Source organism: Gymnodraco acuticeps, unplaced genomic scaffold (assembly GCF_902827175.1).
Source record: "Gymnodraco acuticeps unplaced genomic scaffold, fGymAcu1.1, whole genome shotgun sequence".
Lineage (NCBI taxonomy): Eukaryota > Metazoa > Chordata > Actinopteri > Perciformes > Bathydraconidae > Gymnodraco > Gymnodraco acuticeps.
In genome coordinates this window covers 303,782-323,446 of record NW_022990126.1, presented here as the reverse complement: position 1 = coordinate 323,446, position 19,665 = coordinate 303,782, and the positions used below count along the sequence as shown (strand labels likewise).

General features: G+C 42.1%; 1 protein-coding gene across 1 annotated transcript in view; it reads right to left on the bottom strand.

Moving 5' to 3' along the window:
* Window positions 1–2,214: 2,214 nt before the first annotated feature.
* LOC117546495 (cGMP-dependent protein kinase 2) overlaps window positions 2,215–19,665 on the bottom strand; it is a 64,262-nt gene continuing 46,811 nt past the window's right edge. The window contains exons 10-20 of the mRNA XM_034216741.1: window positions 12,717–12,815; window positions 12,493–12,628; window positions 11,933–12,069; window positions 10,129–10,218; window positions 8,983–9,124; window positions 8,716–8,879; window positions 7,792–7,914; window positions 7,370–7,432; window positions 3,353–3,419; window positions 2,366–2,463; window positions 2,215–2,284 (exon numbers count right to left, since the gene is read on the bottom strand). Coding sequence (XP_034072632.1) covers window positions 2,368–2,463; window positions 3,353–3,419; window positions 7,370–7,432; window positions 7,792–7,914; window positions 8,716–8,879; window positions 8,983–9,124; window positions 10,129–10,218; window positions 11,933–12,069; window positions 12,493–12,628; window positions 12,717–12,815 — 1,117 coding nt within the window. The 3' untranslated portion in view covers window positions 2,215–2,284; window positions 2,366–2,367. The remainder of the gene's footprint in view (window positions 2,285–2,365; window positions 2,464–3,352; window positions 3,420–7,369; window positions 7,433–7,791; window positions 7,915–8,715; window positions 8,880–8,982; window positions 9,125–10,128; window positions 10,219–11,932; window positions 12,070–12,492; window positions 12,629–12,716; window positions 12,816–19,665) is intronic.

The following is a 19,665-nucleotide window of genomic DNA, read 5'->3' as shown; positions in this document are numbered from 1 at the left end:
TCGTACAATGTCCCACTGTCTGGCTTCCTGCATAAAGTCAAGTGCTCGGCGCAGTTGTGGCGAAATGTCGCTCCTCTGTTTTCATTTAAACAGCTCCATATCCGTTAGCGCAGCTAGCTAGCACCAGATGCTAACAACAACAATGCACGTAAGGTCTCTCTCTCGCTCGCTCGGGCCACACATACACACACCCTCCCGGTCCTCCAGATGGCCAGTCGGTGCCTGCCGGTGAGCGTGGAAGTGTGGTCTGCCACAAGCGGGCGGCAGGAGCGGGGCTGTCAGCATCAGCTTGTAGATGGTATTTTAAACTCGATGCGCTCTGAAACTACGGGGCGGCCGAGGACAACAAATACACATGCGTTAATCGCGTTAGAATAATTAGTGGCATTAATTTTTTTTGCGTTAACGCGTTATTAACGCGTTAACTTTACAGCCCTAATTATAATACTGATGAACGTTCAAAACAAAGCACTTTGGCAACTTACCACATACGTTTTAAAAAGCTTAATAAGCACCGTAACTTTCATGATATAATTTCTCCGTCATAATCGGTTGTTTCCGTGAACGGCCGACTGTTGAGTGACGGAAAATGCTGCGGCTGCACTGCATTGTGGGGCAGCATTTTCTCCTCTCCTTTCGGTTAGGGAGGTCCAGTGGTTCCTAAGCTAAAGGAGGTTATAAAGGAAGTTTGAAACCTCCTTTCCTATCATCTAGAGAATTCGAACGGCACTTATCATGGCTGCCACTGAGGGACTTGCGGGTCATTTCACTCCGTTAGGAAGGTTCCTAAGAGAAACGGACTATTGGACTTCAGCCGGAGTCTGTGCGTGTACCAGTTTGTTTGTGGGCGTGTCTTCTTCTTCTTTTCTTTAATGGTGAATCGCTTCGACTTGGAGCATATATCACCACCTACTGTTGATTTATTTAATGTTCATATTAAATCCTTGTCCTCAGACCAGTGTTTTTGAGGAACTTGAAGATCAGCTTGTTTACTTCATTTCTTGAGTTACTTTCGCATATTGAAATCCATGTCCTTGATGTTAAGTTGTTCCAGTGCAGTTTTCAGCATGAGTCTTTGCCTTGTATATTCCAGGCAGCTAACAAATACATGATGTATTGTCTCTGGTTGTTGGCAACCATCACAATTGCCAGTTGGATGTTTTCCAATCAGATGTATTGATGAGTTTAATCCAGAGTGACCCAATTTTATCCTGCTGTTAATGCTCTGTTCTCTTCTACTACTCCCCCAAGTGCTTTCCGTTCCTACTTCCCTTTGTATCTGGTATAAATGTCTTCCTTTAGTGTTACTGTCCCACAACTTTTGCCATTGTTGCTTGATAACAACTTTTGTTATCAAAAACAAACAACTTATTAACAACTGATTTGACTTCTGCTCTACTGATGGGTACAATTATATAAATCTGGTTTGCTTTCTGTGGGTGTGTCTGCTCTGATTAGATGATGTCACTCAGGTGTGTCTGCCCCAATCTGCCCAGTAACTGGTTACCATGGTCACCTGCAGCAGCAGAGGGAGGATCATTCAGAATGCATTGAGGTTTATCTCTGACAATTTTGCCTTCTGTTCAAAAACTATGGCTCCTATCAAAGAAATGACCTGACCATGAGCGCCAGGGAACCCTGATAAAGATATCAAAAATCGGAATACCAGTTTAATAGCTGAATGTCTTGTGACCGTTTTAAAGTTGGAATGAAGTCTGTAGCTGAAAGTATGTGAAAGGAGTTGCATTTTGCACACAGTGTAGGTAAAAGAGGATTTGAAGGTTCATCCAATTGAGTTAAAAAAAATAGTTGAAAAAGCTGAATATTTTAAAAATTCTTTCCCATCATCATTTTAATGGTTTCTGTGGCTGAAAGTATGCTCAAGTTATCGGACGGCGGAATCTGGTTGAAATAATAATAATATGCGGAATAAAGATTTGAAGAACAATAGTGGAATGCTGTTGAACAGCATTCACACTAATGAAATGTATGTTCCTACATTACGAGTGTATACATATCTGAAATGTGTTGGTTTGTAAAAACAGTAAAAACACAAAGGAGTGCCTTCTTGTTTAGGACATGGGGAGCCCGATGTTATGGGCAGTTGATTTTCCTGCTGTGGTTAAAGGTTTAAGGTTTTTAAAAGGTTGTATACATCAACATACAGTAATCACCTCATGATTAGTTAATCATGAGTATCTGTAAAATGATGAACATGTATTTCCTCACAGCAGGTTTCTCGTTCAGTCTCAGTCCTGGTGATGGACTCCAGGTAAAAAAGCTGCTATGAGAGAGAGAGAGATCCAAAGATTATCTTTAGGAGTTATGGTCAGTTAAATCCACTGCTGCTGCTTAGATTATGTACCGTCAGAAGTCCTTATCCCAAGCAGACAGCTCATCAGGAGGTTCCTCTGTGTCAGGAGGGAACAAGTCGAAGTGACTGTGATCCATTGGGCCCTTCAGCTGAGGAGCAAGATAAATCATCAGGAAGTCAATACATTTTGCCAGCATAAGTTCATTCACAGTGTCCTCATTGGTAGAGCTGAATCCCTTATGTCCGTGCACACGCTAATCAAGGACATTTGGCCAGTTCAGTTTGCATACTGACAGTCTTCCTTAAAATACATACTTATAGGTCAATATTTACACATGTCAGGGACAGTTTGATTTCCTTCATGCAGCTAGGAAACCACTGTAACTCAGTACCTTAAATAAGTCAGTATTGCACTTTGTACGTTGAACAACCACTCGACCACATGACACATGACTGTGTGAGAATCTAACAGACTTCAAACAATGTTGTTTCTCAAAAACCTAATGAGAAAATGTATATTTTTGTACGTGTAGATCAGGGTAACTCAACAGTTTAGTGATGTCACTTTGTTATGGAAGTAAACAATGGAGTCCAATGGGGCCGTTTTAGTCAGGGTGGGGAGTGTGTGGGAGAGAAACTCCCTCTGGAAGGATAACAGGGATTTTAGTCTCTGCAGACCATTTACATGCACCAAAAATCTATAAAACACACTGTAATTCAACCATTTCAAAAATGTTCTTCAAACCTGTCGCTGATCCTTTGGGCTTGGTTCAGAGCCAGTTAGTTCAGTTGGTAGTTGCTAATTCATAGCTATGCTATTACCATATATATTTATGCATTTTAACCTTCATTAAATCTCAATTTTCCATTATCGGTCACAAATAATATTGTAAACATCATGGCAGATTTCCCCATGAATAAAATAAAAGCAGTAGATTGCATTCTTGTAAAGTTTATAGAATGGCAAGTGGTTTTCTCAGATTGTTCCGGAACAGTATGTCAGTGCGCCATGTTAGAAAACAAAGCTCATGGTCTCACCTCTCTCCTCAATGGGGACGGCAGCTTGTGACGCCTCAAACCTTCCCAGTTGAAGCCCTGGAACCACCTTTACAACAGAACAAAAATAACCTCAGGGTTGGACTATATTTTAAATAGAACAGGCTGTGACCTTAAACCAGATTATTCCTGGTTGAAATATAATTAGAAACTGTTGGGTTTTCTACGATCTGAGGTAGGATTAGCTGAAAAGAGTCCAGGAAGCTTATTTACAAGTTAACAGCGTTTAATAAAACAATGGTACAATGATACAATGAATTTGCTCTCTCCGTCGCAGGGGATGAGAAAGAAACCAGCTTCCTTTTTGTGTCACATATTTATCATCTGTAGTCTTCTCCCATTGGCTTTGCGTCCAAGGCACGTCCTGTCGTTTTCTGATGTTAGTTACAATCTTCTAATTGGTCTAGTTGGTCATTTAAACATTCCCTAATAATAGTATTGCAGCGTCAATAAGTGAGAGTTGAAGACAGTGTGTTTAATGTGCAACACCACGTGTCATTCTCCTTATATTCACGTACACAAAATAATATTAGCTACATGCTAATGCTACAAACACCGTCCGAACAGACAGGAAGTCGAGTGTGTCGACAATGTCGTGAACAGAATAAAACAGTGTTATTAATTGAAAGTTACAGCACATATTGATTTTATCCCTTACAAAACCACATAATACACCTACTAGTTTCAACCAGTGGTTATAACATAATCACGATTTTATGCTTATGTTTTCAGTCTTTTTATGTCTTCCACTCTAAACTTCTCTGCAATATAGCTGATAAAACAATCTAAATGGGTGGCATCTTATTTGAAGGCTACAGGATACAACCCAGACCCGGTTCTACAGAGATGCATAAGGGAATTGAGTCGTTATGCACCCTCATTTGAAAAATGAAAAGTAAAAAAAAGAAAAAAAATGAAAAGTCAAAAATATTACATATATAATAATAATAGTAGTAATACTAATAATAATAATAATAATAATAATAATAATAAGAAGAAGAAGAAGAAGAAGAAGAATATAGTTGAAATAAAATAAATTGTAATTGTGGTTAAATAGCGTTGTCTGCTGCATTTATTTGGTCAATTTAAATGGTAAGTAACGTTATGTCAGGTGCGCGTGACCTGTGCTGCTGCGCGTTCGTCATCTGCAAGGTGCTTACACAGCAGTCAATGATGGACATCAGAAAATGGTTAAAACAACCAGCCCTTATCGCCAGCAGTAACACTGCATCTACTGCAGGTAATAACAGTTCAGATCATGGGGACATTACGTTACCCGCGGCCACTGTCGTGGACACTAACACCCGACTCGCCGGCTTTGCCCGCCTCGCCCACGGAGGCGGAGCAGCCGCAGTCGTCTTCGTTGCCCCTCGGCGGCCCGCAAGTGCCAGAGGACCTCAGCAAAACAGAGCCTGCCCAGGTATATTTAAACTAGACTGGGAAGGCATGAATCAAGCAAAGAGCACATAGATCCATAGATCTCTTAATTTTGCTCTCAAAGTGCACCAGATTGATGCTTTTAACTAAAAAATCTTCTCGGGGGAGCATGCCCCCGGACCCCCCTAGAGGAGGTGAGGACCCCCCTAGAGGGTGTTAGGTCCACTCCCGACTTATAAAAATAGCACTTTACCACTGCACCCTCTCTAATCTCAGATGCACCTTGAGTCATTTTGTTCTGGAACCGGGCCTGATACAACCTTAGTGTTGTAACTAGTTTACCTGGGTAAAGCTCTGTGTAACATGAATGCCACTGTGACAATATAAATATCTTACATTATTGCAACAAAACACAATAAAATGCGCCAACCGCTGGATAAGCATTCCTAGAAAAGTCAAATTTTGATCTTAAACAATGTTTTAAACTCATCATAATGCCCTGTGGGGTAGAGTGGGGAAAGATGACCCACCCCCTGTATCTAGGGCAGTGGTTCCCAAACTTTTTGTGCCCAAGGCACACCAAAGGACAAGTAAAAATCTCAAGGCACACCTATTGTGCAAAATAGCCCTTATAACACGTGTTATCACTCATATCATGTAAAATATCTGTAAATGTGCATAATTATTTACTAATGCCAAATAAAATGTGACAAAGACAACTATATTACTCGTGAAATATTTATTAACGAAATATTTCAGAAATTAATTTGAAACTTTATCAAATTAGGCTTCATCAAAGCAGCAACACACTCATTTAAACCAGACAGGTCACAACATAAAAAACGAGGCAAAGGAAACTCAGCAGAAATTCAGCACAGAGAACTGTCAATGCAAGGAAGCTGCATTGTCCATGGTCCTGAACTACAAATTATAAATGTATTACTTTAAAAAAAGTAATATATTACACTACTTCGTTACTATCTACATAAAGTAACTCGTTACTTTACTCGCCGAGCACGTACGAACTGCGCATGCGTGAGTGACAATAACTTTCCTTACCAGCAGGCGGCGGTAGTGTGTATTTGTCATTCAAAACAGGCAACAACCGGAAGACAGAGAAGAAGAACAGACAAATAGCGTGTGCGGTAGCTTCACCTTAGCATGTGTTCTTTGCAGGTGTTTGTTGAGGTTTGACGTAGTGTTTACAGCAGTGGATAACAGCTTCTGGCCTGGACACAGTTTGCACCTCACCGTCACATTCCTGTCTATTCTTCGGACGAACTCAAAATAATGGGCATACCTCCACCCCTCGAAAGTTATCGCTGACTCAGCCATGTTTATGTAGCACTGCACGTGGAGATGTGGATGCGCAAATCGCGCAGATTACGTACATATAGAGCTACAAAGTACTGATATAGTCAATTAAAAAATAATTATTTTTGTGTAGTTGTATATTGCAATAATAACGTATGGTTGTCACAAAATCCCACGGCACACCCGGACTTGCCTCACGGCACACCAGTGTGCCGCGGCACACCGTTTGGGAACCACTGATCTAGGGAACTGTGCACATTTGTTGTCATGTGAACATAGATTCAGGAAGCACCCATCATTTTCTATGTGGCTATGATATGTATCATACATGTTGGTTATTTAGCAAGGTGTAAAACCATGTAAATCATTGTGCTAAAGATTAGCATCAATGGCTAAGCTAGACAGCTTTTTTTCTCCAAAAAAGTGGATGTGGGGTAAAGTGAGCCAGTGGTTCAACTTAACCCCCCATGAGGCACTGAAGTCAAATGAAGTCTCTGTAGCATAAAATAGTGTTTTAGTGTAGTTTTTTTTTGTACTACACAACTGATTTGTAGTGTTGTAATACTCGAAACTGATCACTTTTTAAAGGTTTTGGTCTTGTCTCGGAATCGACTGCATTTGGTCTCGATCTCGAGATTTTATGTCAAGACCACGGCTATAGCTGGGGACCTGATGAAGTTTGGGTACAGAAATCCAACATATTTGGTTCTAATTTATTGATAGACACCTGACAGCTATGGCCTGCTCAGTAGTCTAGTCATTGGGCTTCCCAAGTCTTAGCATCAGCCGTTAGTTTTATGAGAAAACTTTAAACATCATTCTCTGACCTTGTGCACCTTAACTGCGCCCTTTAATCCTATCCTCACCTAAGGAATACATTGCAAAGCTACTTCATCCATTAGTGATTCCAACACCATTAATACCTGTTTCTAATCGTCTTACAAATAGCCAGTTGGCAACCCCTCTGGTATGTTCTCTGACATTTCTATCAAAGGTAAGAACCAGTTTGCCATATTGTGTTTCATTATAGGAATGCAGGTCAGTCTTTAGGGACATCAGGTAATTGTTACAATTGTATACAATTGTTGTCTCAGTAATTGTTAAATTTTTTAGTTGGGGCCCCAAGGTTATTGCCTCAAAAAGCAAGTTATAATCTGGTGCACATCACCAGTTTACATTACCAGCTAACAACATGTCAAGCTAACTAGCATGCTGACAGTAGCATGCTGCTAAACAGAACTTTACATCACAGTTTTGAATTAAATATAATTAAATTAAATTATGAGCAGTCAAGCGGAAGTTTCTTACTTGTGTTTTTTGATGTCAATGATGCCATTTTTTTTGTTTCCCAGCCTCTCGACTGGATTTAGCCTGATAGGAAGCGGAAGACATTTTATATTAGTCCAATTTATTAACCCTGAGGATTCTCTATTTAAGAGAAAGATACTGCCAGGAAACCTAACACACTTACATGATAACATTTGTATAACACTTGGCTGAATATACATAGCAGCAGCATCAAAACTTACAAGCTGCTAGCACATTGGCTACAAAGGCAAATGTGGACAGGACATCAGTGTTACTGCAACATAATCATCCATTTAATATTTTTGAATGATATTGCCTGGTCTGCTCCACACCACCATCTACACAGTGGTTTCCTAATTGTCTGTTTAAATGACAGAGCACTATCATCCTCATATCAGAAGTTGTTTCTTGATTCACCGTACTTGCAGAGTCTCCTGATAAGGTCGTCTGGACGCTTCCCTATTCTTTTAGGGAAGTCAACCTTCTCAATGCCATGGAGGACCATGGTGTATATCTTTATGGGGTCTGTGCCTGCAAAGGGAGGGCTGGAAAAAACCCAGAAGAAACAGATTTCCTGTTTATTGGGAAGTAGAATGATCATTACACTAATGAAAGAATGGGTTTAACATTTTGGTAAAAAAAACCGTTTTCTTTCTTTCTAAGATATTATAAAAACTAAATCCATCTCATTTAACATGTTTATTATTGTACATTCTTAAATACTGAAGTGACTGTTATTTTGTATATATTGATTGTTGTGTTTTTATTTAGGTTTTAATGTGTGCACATGTAAAAATGTGTCTTTTATTCTGTGTATATATACTTACTTATACATATATATCTATACATTTGTTTTATATTTGGGATTGTGGGAAACGGTATTTCGATCTCTCTGTCTGTACACATAAAGTTGACTTTGACTTGGACTTATTTTTCAACTTTTAACAGAGCCAGGGAAGCTGTTTCGAATGCCTCCAGGCTTTATGCCATTTTTTTTAAATCTTAATGTCTGAAACAAAACAAATAAATGAATTAAAAACAACTTGTAGTCAAACAAGCATGCATCAAATTAAAGACACTATCAGCTAGATTACATTTAATTGTGCGCATAAAGCACTTTTATGATTAAGGGTGGTAGGGAGGAGGTGAAATATCTTGCTCATGTTGCCTTCTTTTAGTTGGGCACCTTACAGTTAAATGCTTTTATTACTGCATATATATATATTTAAACATTTTAGCTTAAATCAAATGTTGACCTGCTATGCTGAGTACACTCAACTTCACCTTCATAAAACTATTGCATCTAAGATTGTAAAAAGCTAACATTTTTTGACTGACTGACTTACTTGCCAGTGAGAAGTTCAAATATGAGGATTCCTAAGGACCAGCAATCAGCTCCAAAGTCATGACCTTTGTTCATAATGACTTCGGGGGCCACATATTCTGGAGTCCCACAGAATGTCCAGGTCTTCTTTCCAAGGCCGATCTTTTTAGCAAAGCCAAAATCTGCCTGAGGAAACACAGAGGAATTAAGAATATATGTTAATAATTTAGATACACATTGCATAACACTCTTTAAATATTACAAAAAAGATTTAAAACAAGTGGCTTACCATTTTGACATAACCCTCAGCATCCAGCAGAAGGTTTTCAGGTTTCAGGTCTCTGTAGATGATACCCAAAGTGTGGAGGTAATCAAAGGCCTCTAAGACACAACCAGTACAAAACCTGGCTGTGGGCTCTTCAAAATAGCTCCTGGTAGGTTAAGAAAAGAACCACACAGGAATGGAATCCATTAATACACAAAGACAGTTAGGAAAACTATCAGGGTGTTGTGCATCTTAAGCCATACACCAACGGGGGTCCCCAGGAAAAGATATTGAGCTCTATACAGCAGAAGCACATGGCAATACCATAGTATTCTTCCAAACATAATTGTATTTTGTGTACAGTTTGTTTGTTACAACTCCATATTGATCTCAATGCGTCATGGTTGCTTCAGAGAACACTTGTGGTGAGAATTGGTGGGTTGGTTTTTGCTATTTTGTCAACCTATCTGATGCATTTCTTTAATCTCTGCCAGATTCAATGTCATCACTGGTCCTTTAAATTCATCTGAAATGTAAAACTGTCTGGACTCTAGATGTAGGTACATTTGGAGAGATAGATAGCAACTCACATTTATGGTGCATTCCCAACCCAACCCCTCATTTGTTAGGTTAAATGCTCACCTTGCAGTCATGCCAGGATGTTCCCCAGGGTTTGTCAGTGCACTGTGGATGGTTTACATGTGCAACCATAGTCTATCGGTGCAACAGACCGAAACACAGCCGCCAAAATTGTAAATTGTCTGTAGTACTCATCTAATTATGGTCTCATGTTCCCAGTTAAGTATTATATTACACTGTGACTAGAGCACCAGAAATATGAAGCATATCGCTGTAAACAGAATTCACCTGATGCTGACCAAAACACAGCAAAAAGGAAATCTCAATCTCAGAATGTCTGAGAATAGCTGTATGCCATTATCAAAGTGTTTCGTTAGATCTCATAGATATTACAAAACAATTTTCCCTACTTCCCCATATTTTTCCTGTGAAGGTATTTGTGTGTGCATGCAAACATATGCTCTCTCCCTATAACATTCAAAAATAAATATACTTATTACTTCTAGTGATTTTGAGTAAACTAATCCTTTAAATTACTATGCATATTTTCAATAAAGTTGTTTATAATGTAGCAAAAGAACCTACACTCACATATCCCGCAGCACAGTCCACAGCTCTCCACCAAGACACACCTCCAGCAGCATGTAGACAAACTTATCATCCCGATATGTTCGGAATAACCTGAAATACAGCCAACAGACTCTTTGTTAACTCCTGTTCGCGTTAAAAACATCACCAACCAGCTAGCTTACTACCCTGTTAATATTCTGTACATTTGAGGTGCACCTTTAAGGCCCTGTTACACTGTCCCGAAATTGACACCCGATGGACACACAAATATGGAATTGTGAATTTCGCACGAAGATGGCCCCGAACCACACACGAAGGCAACATTTACATTACATTTAAGACATACAACTGCAACGAAAGTACCAAAAACAATTATGTTACAGTACTATGATACTGTACTGATATCTTCAGACTTTGTTCTTTACTTTATCCGTCGTTATATGTAGAAAATATTACGTTTTCTCCGTAATGTTGTTTCCATAACAACAACAACTTCCTGTCAACTGTCCTTCAAAATAATATATTATATCTTTTTTAGTTTCACAGAACACAAATTGGGTTATTTACATAATATATTTACATGATTTTGTTGTGCAATAAAACAACCCGATGGACACACGATAAAGGAAATGTTCAAATTCGGCTGTGATCGTAGCAACATCGGGCCATTCGTGAGGGCATCTTAAGCCTTCGTATGACCGCAGGTGGAGTTTCTCAGGCTCCGGCAGCAACTTCGTGAGCGGTGGCAAAATCTTTGGCATGCCAAAAAATTGCCGAAGGACCTTGCGAAGGTTCATTTTCGTGTTGAATTCGTGTGTAAATGTTGCCCTTCGTAAGGCCATCGTGAGGACATCTTGTTATCATCGGTGCCATCGGGCATTCGCCCCGATCAGAGTGAGGGTGAATGCACTGATGATAACACGAAGATGACACGATTTGACAAGATGCCCTCCCGAGTGCCTTACGAAGGTGCCGCTCACGAAGTTGCTGCCGGAGCCTGAGAAACTCCACCGGCGGTCATACGATGGCTTAAGATGCCCTCACGAATGGCCCGATGTTGCTACGATCACAGCCGAATTTGAACATTTCCTTTATCGTGTGTCCATCGGGTGTCAATTTCGGGACAGTGTGACAGGGCCTTTAGTCAAAACTGCATTCATGCTTTTTATTGGTATTGATGTCTTGTATTGGTAATGCAAATCCTAATAATATGAATGGTGAATAATGGTTGTCATAAACCCAGGACATGCGTCTAATGCACTTCTATGGACTAACGAGGGTTTACAGAGTGAAGCTGCAGATCAAAAATACTGCTACTGCAACTCTTCAGAGAAAAGCCCTTGTTGTTCTATGAACTTGACAACACATGACGACACATTAAATATAATTGACATACTTAGATTTAATTGATAATAAAATACCTCTGAACTGATATAGAATAACGGGAGTGTGGTATTAGTGAAGGAGAGTGAACATCACATGATGGCTGACCTTTCCTCTGAATGACAGTCAACACACTGCTCACACAAGCCTTTGTTCTGTAAAGTCATAGTCCAGATAAATCTCAGTGCAGTGGATGGACCCGGGTCAGCAGCATTCTCCCAGCAGGTTCCTTAGCAACTCCACAGAGAAGCTGAAACATCACCACCCCTCCATTTAATCTTCTCCTTTCGGAATACAGGAGGTTTGTGTTGCCTAAAATCCTCCTGCCTCTTCTCTTGAACCTTTTTGTGCTTCCACTAGCTCAGATAGCAGACAACAACTGCATATCTTTAAACAAAAATTACCAGGGTATGGTTACACCTGCATGTGTGATGAGATTCACCTGATGATGAACGCAGAGTTGGTCTGCTGAAGGATGTTTTTCTCAGAGTAGATGTGCTCCTGCTGTCTGGTGTCAACGATGTGCTTCTTCTTAATGCACTTCAGAGCAAACGTGGTGTCCTCGTCCTTCAGCTTTACCTGAGACGCAACAGAGAGGAGTTAGCCTTCATTTATAAACACTGTCCCTGTAATAGCCTCCCGAGGAAAAATACTTTGATTATAGTGAGGAGCCTCAGGAAATCTCATGTTTTCCCCATAATTATCTAGAACAGCTTAATGCTACATTTCACTTTTTTCCATGAAGTAGATTAGACGTTTTATCACTCACCCTGTCATATCCTCTGACCCAACCTGCCATGAGGTCACAAACACTGCCCCTTAATTTTGCAGATATATTTTAATAATATTCTTATTTTTCATCCATTGATCCATGATGTTTCCTCAAAGATGCCATGCTACAAAAGGACTTGAGTTGAATAAATAACAAGAACAGGGTTTGGCTGTTAAAACATTATCCAGATAAATAAATTGCAGTATAATAGTAGTGTTACTGAAGCTAACCAGCTCCACTCGTCCAAACCCTCCCATGCCCAGAGTCGCGATGACCTCCAGATCCTTGAAAGGCAGGAGGGAAATCTTCTCCCTCAGCCTCCTCAGCTCCTGGGCCTCTGCAGAGTCAATATGAGGGGAGTGGGGCCTGAGAGAGGAACAGCAAGGGACATACGGTCACATTTGGGCCCCTGTTTGCTTTTACTCATACACTGACTCTGTCATGGTGCACTTACAGGGCGTTTCTCCTCTCATCACTCCTGGAAAGCTCATCTACATATTCCTTCAGATAAGCCTGGAGCTCCTCATAGGTTCCCACCATTTGGTTGAAATTGCTAGAGGGGGTAACAGGGGGAAATTAACAACCTTTAGTTTGCTGTGTGTATGTGTATGTGTGTGTGTGTGTGTGTGTGTGTGTGTGTGTGTGTGTGTGTGTGTGTGTGTGTGTGTGTGTGTGTGTGTGTGTGTGTGTGTGTGTGTGTGTGTGTGTGTGTGTGTGTGCTGCTATTATGACTCACACATAGTCACAGGAGAACTTGCCTTTCCTGAGATCTACAGCTCAAGGACATGTGTCTAATAACAATGTGACCGTGTGAAGACAGATTTCTGACCTTCCCACCCTTTCCTCAATATAAGCTTTGTTACCATATTAAACTGCGCACACTCGCGCAGACTATCCTATACTCTGTGAGACCTGTGTCTATATTTTATTGTATCTGATGTTTGTTCGAATAAACATCACCAGAAAGACAACTCTGTCTGATTCACCATTTATTTGTTTTCTGACTTGTACTCTACAGTATTGGGGTTTTTAGATTTCCATAACAATTGGCGTTGTCGGCAGGATCTCTGCAAGTTCGATTGGGAACACCTACGAATGCTGGTTGGTAGCTCCAGGATCCTCGGATTCCCTCTACCCCGCGACAAAAACAGTACGGGACGAGAGGACCAGCGGCGGGGGTGGAACTGATTGACTTCACGAGATCAAACGGACTTAAAAAGGCTTTCCAATACTGGGTGAGATGTACAATGTCTAAATTGTTTAAAGTTAAACGTAATTAAAACTCCATGACGTTTATGAAGGGGGCTGATCGAAGAGGGTTTATCCCGTCGTAGAAGTGGGTTTACGATTATTTTTTGCGTGATTTGTACTGAGAAACAAATATCACATAGGGTTTATCCCGTCGTAGATCGTGGGTTTACGATTAGTTTTTGCGTGATTTGTACTGAGAAACAAATATCACATAGGGTTTATCCCGTCGTAGATCGTGGGTTTACGATTAGTTTTTGCGTGATTTGTACTGAGAAACAAATATCACATAGGGTTTATCCCGTCGTAGAAATGGGTTTACGATTAGTTTTTGCGTGATTTGTACTGAGAAACAAATATCACATAGGGTTTATCCCGTCGTAGAACGTGGGTTTACGATTAGTTTTTTGCGTGATTTGTACTGAGAAACAAATGAGGTGATTTTGTCATGGGAGCAAGGCAAAGTAGGGGGCTTGTACACCCTCCTGAGGGCCCGATTGTAGACGTCATGAGAGTAAAATATGGTGAGGACAGTCTGTCTAAATTAAATATATGGACGGAAATGTTCGGATTTCCTAAGGGAGGTTCTTTGAGTAAATTAAAAATCAAAAACCTAAGAGATAAATTACAAGAGTGTGAAGATGGAATAAAAAAGAAGAGCAGAATTAAAGGAAAAGACTTAGAAAAACTGGACAGTCACAGAAAGTGTTTAAAATACTGGGAAGATGAAGCAGAGTGCCGTGAAAGAAGGCTATTGGCTGCGGCAATAAGAAAAATACAGGTTGACGATAAAGGGGAGAAGAAAGAGAAAAAGAGTTTCATACCACCACCCAAGTATAAACTACACACTTCCCTTTATCCCCATCTTTACACAGGCGTGGAGGATCCTCTCCTCGACTGTGGATTTCCATTCCCCCCTCCCCCACCCCCCGTTCACCTGCCAGCTGAGCAGGCTGAGGAGGCTGCTGGAGGTGTTGCTGGAGGTGCTGCTGGACCAGAGGTCACCGCCAAAGAGCAAGGATATGGCGGACATTCTCCTGGTTACCCCACCAAACTGGAAAGGACGATCCAGGAGAAGAAAGAGAAGAGAGAAAGAGAGGAGAAGGAAGCGGAACTCTACAGAAAAGAACACCCCCGCAGACCGGACCAGGACTTAAATTACAATCTTCCCATGATCCAGGTGGCTGGACCTGCTGGTCCGTCACTCCTTTACCGCCCATGGACCATATCGGATATGAGGGAAATAGCAAAAGATCATATCCCAGATGTTGAGTTAGGGGGTGCTAAATTTGCTGCAGCACTAAAGCACATGTTCTGTCGACAATTCACACCCACTATGCCGGAGATAAAGACATTGTTGACTCTGAGAATGGGTCCGACACACGTCAGCCATTTCGCCGAAATACTGGGAGGTCAACAGCACGTGGTTGCCCCACTCTGGGATGATGACTTGAACAATACCTACCGCACTGCTTTGGCTAGACTAGAGGCCGCAATAACTACAAAGTTCCCCGCCAAAGTCGACATGTCAAGAATCTGGGCATGTAAGCAGACCCCGGAGGAAACAGTAAATGACTATTACCACCGCTTAGAAAAAGTGTTCACGGAGAACAGCGGCATTATCAAACAAGAGGCTGGGGCACAAGGAGTAGCAGAAATAGGAGTCTGGGAAACACACCTCACAAATGCTTTCCTCAACGGCCTATCTCCAGCCATTTCGGCATCGGTGCGAAACTCCTGCATTGGCGTAATGGAAGGTGCCCGACTGGAAGAAATTCGCCGACATGCCGTGCATGCCGAGAAACGCCTTTTAGAAGAAAAAGCCAGCGAGGAAAAGAAACGCCGCAACCGTAAAGAAAAGTGCCAGCTGACCTTGGTCCAAACTGTTACAACCGGCTGGACCCAAAGTGATGGCCAGGGCAGAGGGAACAGAGGCAAAGGAAAAGTCTGCAATAAAGAACGCTGTTTTAACTGCGGAGAGACGGGTCATCGTATGGCTGACTGCCCACACGAGAAGAAGAAGAAGAAAAAGTACCTTCGATTTGATAAATCGGACCGTAAGAAAGACAATTCTTCAACTTGACGGGGGTCGAAGGAGGGAGTGGGGGAGGAAGAAATTCGGTTGAGAGAGACGGACTCACTGCCAGCATCATCTACCCAGGGAAGTAATGCACACAAACACATTCAGCAGGCTATTGAGAAATTGGAAGATTTAGAGAAAATGTCTGTAATTGAAGAGGGTACATATTTGAAATATGACAGGGAAAAAGCATTTGAGACATTTCCCACACTGACTTTAAGTATAATGGGTGTTAATGTTACATTTCTGGTTGATTCGGGGGCTACGCACTCTGTGCTAAAAAGGGCAGATCTGCCAGATTGCAAATTGAGTGGAAGATACATTCACTCAATGGGGGCAGCTGGGGTAACTGTGAAGGAGAGGTTTTCCATCCCAATTCAGTATAAAGATAACGGGGATAATATGCATCCATTTCCCACATCAGTCAAACATAGTTTCCTATTATCATCTGTCTGCCCAATACATTTACTGGGCAGAGATCTGATCCTTAGGTTCGGCTTAGACCTTATTTCTACAAATGAGGGACTCAAAGTCCGACGACCAACTCCATTGATGGTTCAAAACCCCACATTTGAGGATAAAGAATTGCTGAATGTGTGCCAATGGCTGTTGGCATATTCTGATTCTCAGGAATTATTACGTTTGACACATCAACGTGTTTTTCCACCTGCTGTGTTCATGGAAACTTCTCATTTGCATTGTACTGCTAATATTGTTGATGATACATGTCAATACTATGATGAGAGTTTTGTGCTGGAAGATTTGAATGATGAGATCATGCTTAAAACTATGTATTGGAATTCGCTGCGTGCTGCTATCTCTGTTAGACTCGGAGCCGGACAAACCAAGCTGTATCAAATCCCAGGGGCGGTCCCACACATTTCACTAGCCAGGGGGCCCACTGATAAATGGAGAGATTTGGGTCCAATCGTTAAAGAATGGGAATCTGGTACTGATTGGACTTGCACAGACGACCCGTGGATTGAGTATTCCCCAAAACATGACGTGTTTAAGTACAGTATTGACTGGTCGGTTCATGTACTGCGGTCTCTGACTCTCACAGGCAATGAGGAATATGTTAACCCTGTTACTGGCCCAGAGTTCTAATTTTTCAGTCATATTTCTGAGCTCCCCGACGCGCTAAAAACAGTACCGCAAATACTGTGGGCAGCTCACAAATATGACGTAGGGTTAATCCGCTCTGCGGAGCCGGTGGTTATCACTCCTAAGTCCACGTTCCGTCCAAATCAACCCCAGTACCCACTTAAACGTGAAGCTGTTGATGGCATAAGGCCAGTGTTTACCTCTCTGCTTAAACAAGGGGTCATTATTCCGTGTAATGATTCCCCTGTCCGCACTCCAGTGTTTCCTGTCAAAAAGATCAGGGACAAACCTCCGGACGAGTGGAGATTTGTCCTGGATTTGCGAGCTGTAAATGCAGCAGTGCACGCCCGAGCACCGCTGGTGCCAAATCCTTATCTGATTCTTTCTCAAGTCCCAGCCTCGGCAGCATTTTTTACTGTCATCGACCTCTCAAATGCATTTTTCAGTGTCCCAGTACACAAAGACAGTCAATTCTGGTTTGCATTCAAATTTGATGGCAAACCTTACACATTCACTCGTTTATGTCGTTTATGTGAATCTCCTACTGTGTACAATCAGGCTTTGTGTACAAGTTTGGCTTCTCTCCAAGTCTCGAAAGGCACTGCTCTAATACAATATGTGGATGACATCATGATTTGCGCACCCACAGCAGAGCAATGTGAGGCTGATAGTATTGCTTTGTTAATGCACCTCGCAGCCGAAGGCCACAAGGCCAGTTTGTCTAAACTTCAATATGTACAAAGAACAGTTACATTTTTGGGTCACATCATTTCAGGAGAGGGAAAAACGCTTTCAGATAAACGTATTGCATCATTGGCATCTCTGCCAAAACCTATCACTAAGCGACAGATGATGTCATTTTTGGGTTTTTGTTCATATTGCAGGTCGTTCATTCCAAACTATTCTCCAATCGAGTTGCCACTGCGTACTATCACGTACGTCACTGGTTTGAAACCTACAGATCACCTTATATGGACACCGGAAGCCGACAAAGCCTTCATTAATATGAAGCTGGCTCTCCAATCCCCACCGACTCTAAGTCTACCTGATCACACTAAACCTTTCACTCAAGCAGTGGATGAACGAAATGGGTGTATGACCTCAGTTCTTCTTCAAGATCATGGAGGAAAACAGAGGCCTGTTGCCTATTTTTCCTCCAAGCTAGATCCTGTAGCTGCTGGCCTGCCTAAATGTCTACGTGCAGTGGCTGCTGCTGAAAAAGCGCTCAACTTCTCACGTGACATTGTGGGATATGCACCTTTGACCCTGTTAGTTCCACATGCTGTTTCACTCATCCTCCTTGAACAGAGAACATCACACCTCTCTGCTGCACGTTACCTTAGGTATCACACATGCCTGTTAGACATGCCTAATGTTTATGTCAAGCGATGTAACACTCTGAATCCAGCGTCTCTTATGCCTTTACCTGAGGACGGTGACGAACACGACTGTGTTGCCGAACTTTCCATTGTGTGCACACCTAGACCGGACTTAAAAGACGTTCCTCTGACCAATGCTGACCTCATTTTGTATGTTGATGGGTCTGCCTGTCGCGACCAAGGGGGCACTAATCGGGTGGGTTTTTCTGTTGTTTCAGATTCTGCTGTACTCCGTTCTGGACCACTCCCATGTCACCTCTCGTCTCAAGCGGCAGAGCTGATCGCACTAACTGAAGCCTGCACGCTTGCAGAAGGCAAAACCGTGACTATTTACACTGACTCACGATATGCTTTTGGGGTAGTGCACGATTTTGGGGCTATTTGGAAGTGTAGACAATTTCTGAAATCTGATGGCAAACCAGTACTTAACCATCTACTGGTTGCAGGCTTACTAGACGCCATTCTGCTCCCATCTGAAGTTGCAGTCTGTAAATGTGCCGCACACGCAAGCAGTACAGACCCAGTTTCCCTAGGAAATGCGTCTGCTGACTCAGCCGCAAAGGCAGCTGCTCTGATTCCTCTAACACCTCACGCACACTCATTTATTAAAATCCCTGTCTCCTCCTTCACTGACAACATGTCATCACTGACTTCCATGCAGCAGCTAGCTACACCAGTTGAGAAGGCTCAGTGGAAGGCTGCTGGGGCTGCTTTTGACCCAACCTCCAGCATCTGGGTTGGTCCAAATTCCAATCCATGTCTCCCAAGACATTTCTTCCCTCATTTCGCTAAGTTGACACATGGGTTAGACCATGTGTCAAAAGGAGGGATGTTAGAGTCTATAAATCAGGAGTGGTTCACAAGGGGGTTCACAATAACAGCTCAAAAGCACTGTGAAGCATGCCTAATTTGCATCATGCACAATTCTGGTAGAGCAGTAAAGGTTACAGGACCCGGAGCACATCCACCTCCCACCAGGCCATTTGAGCACCTAATGCTGGATTTCATTGAGCTTAGCCCATCAGAGGGTAAGAAGCATTGTCTGGTGGTGGTTGACATGTGGTCCAAATGGGTTGAAGCTTTCCCAGTAAAAGCACAGACAGCAAATGCTGTGGCAAAGGCACTACTGAGGGAAATCATTCCTAGATGGGGATTACCAGACAACATTTCTAGCGACAATGGTTCACATTTTGCTAATGAGGCCATTACGCAGATAGGAGAATACATGGGCATAGACATCAGAAAGCATTGTGCTTATCATCCACAGAGTGGGGGTGGTGTGGAAAGAGAGAACGGCACAATCAAAAACAAACTAGCAAAATGCTGTGCAGACACAGGTCTGTCATGGACACAAGCTCTGCCCATTGTGCTGATGTACATGCGGATGAGGAAAAGAACACGGAGTCAACTCAGCCCATTTGAAATCCTTTTTGGGGCTCCTCCACAGATTGGACTCAAGGCTCCAGGATGTCCTCTTCCCTCCACAACTTTGTGTGAGGATGCTATGTTGTGCTATTGTGTTAACCTATCATCCACTTTAGCAGACATCCGACGTCAGATGGTCGCAGCATTGCCTACTCCTGCCACTGGTC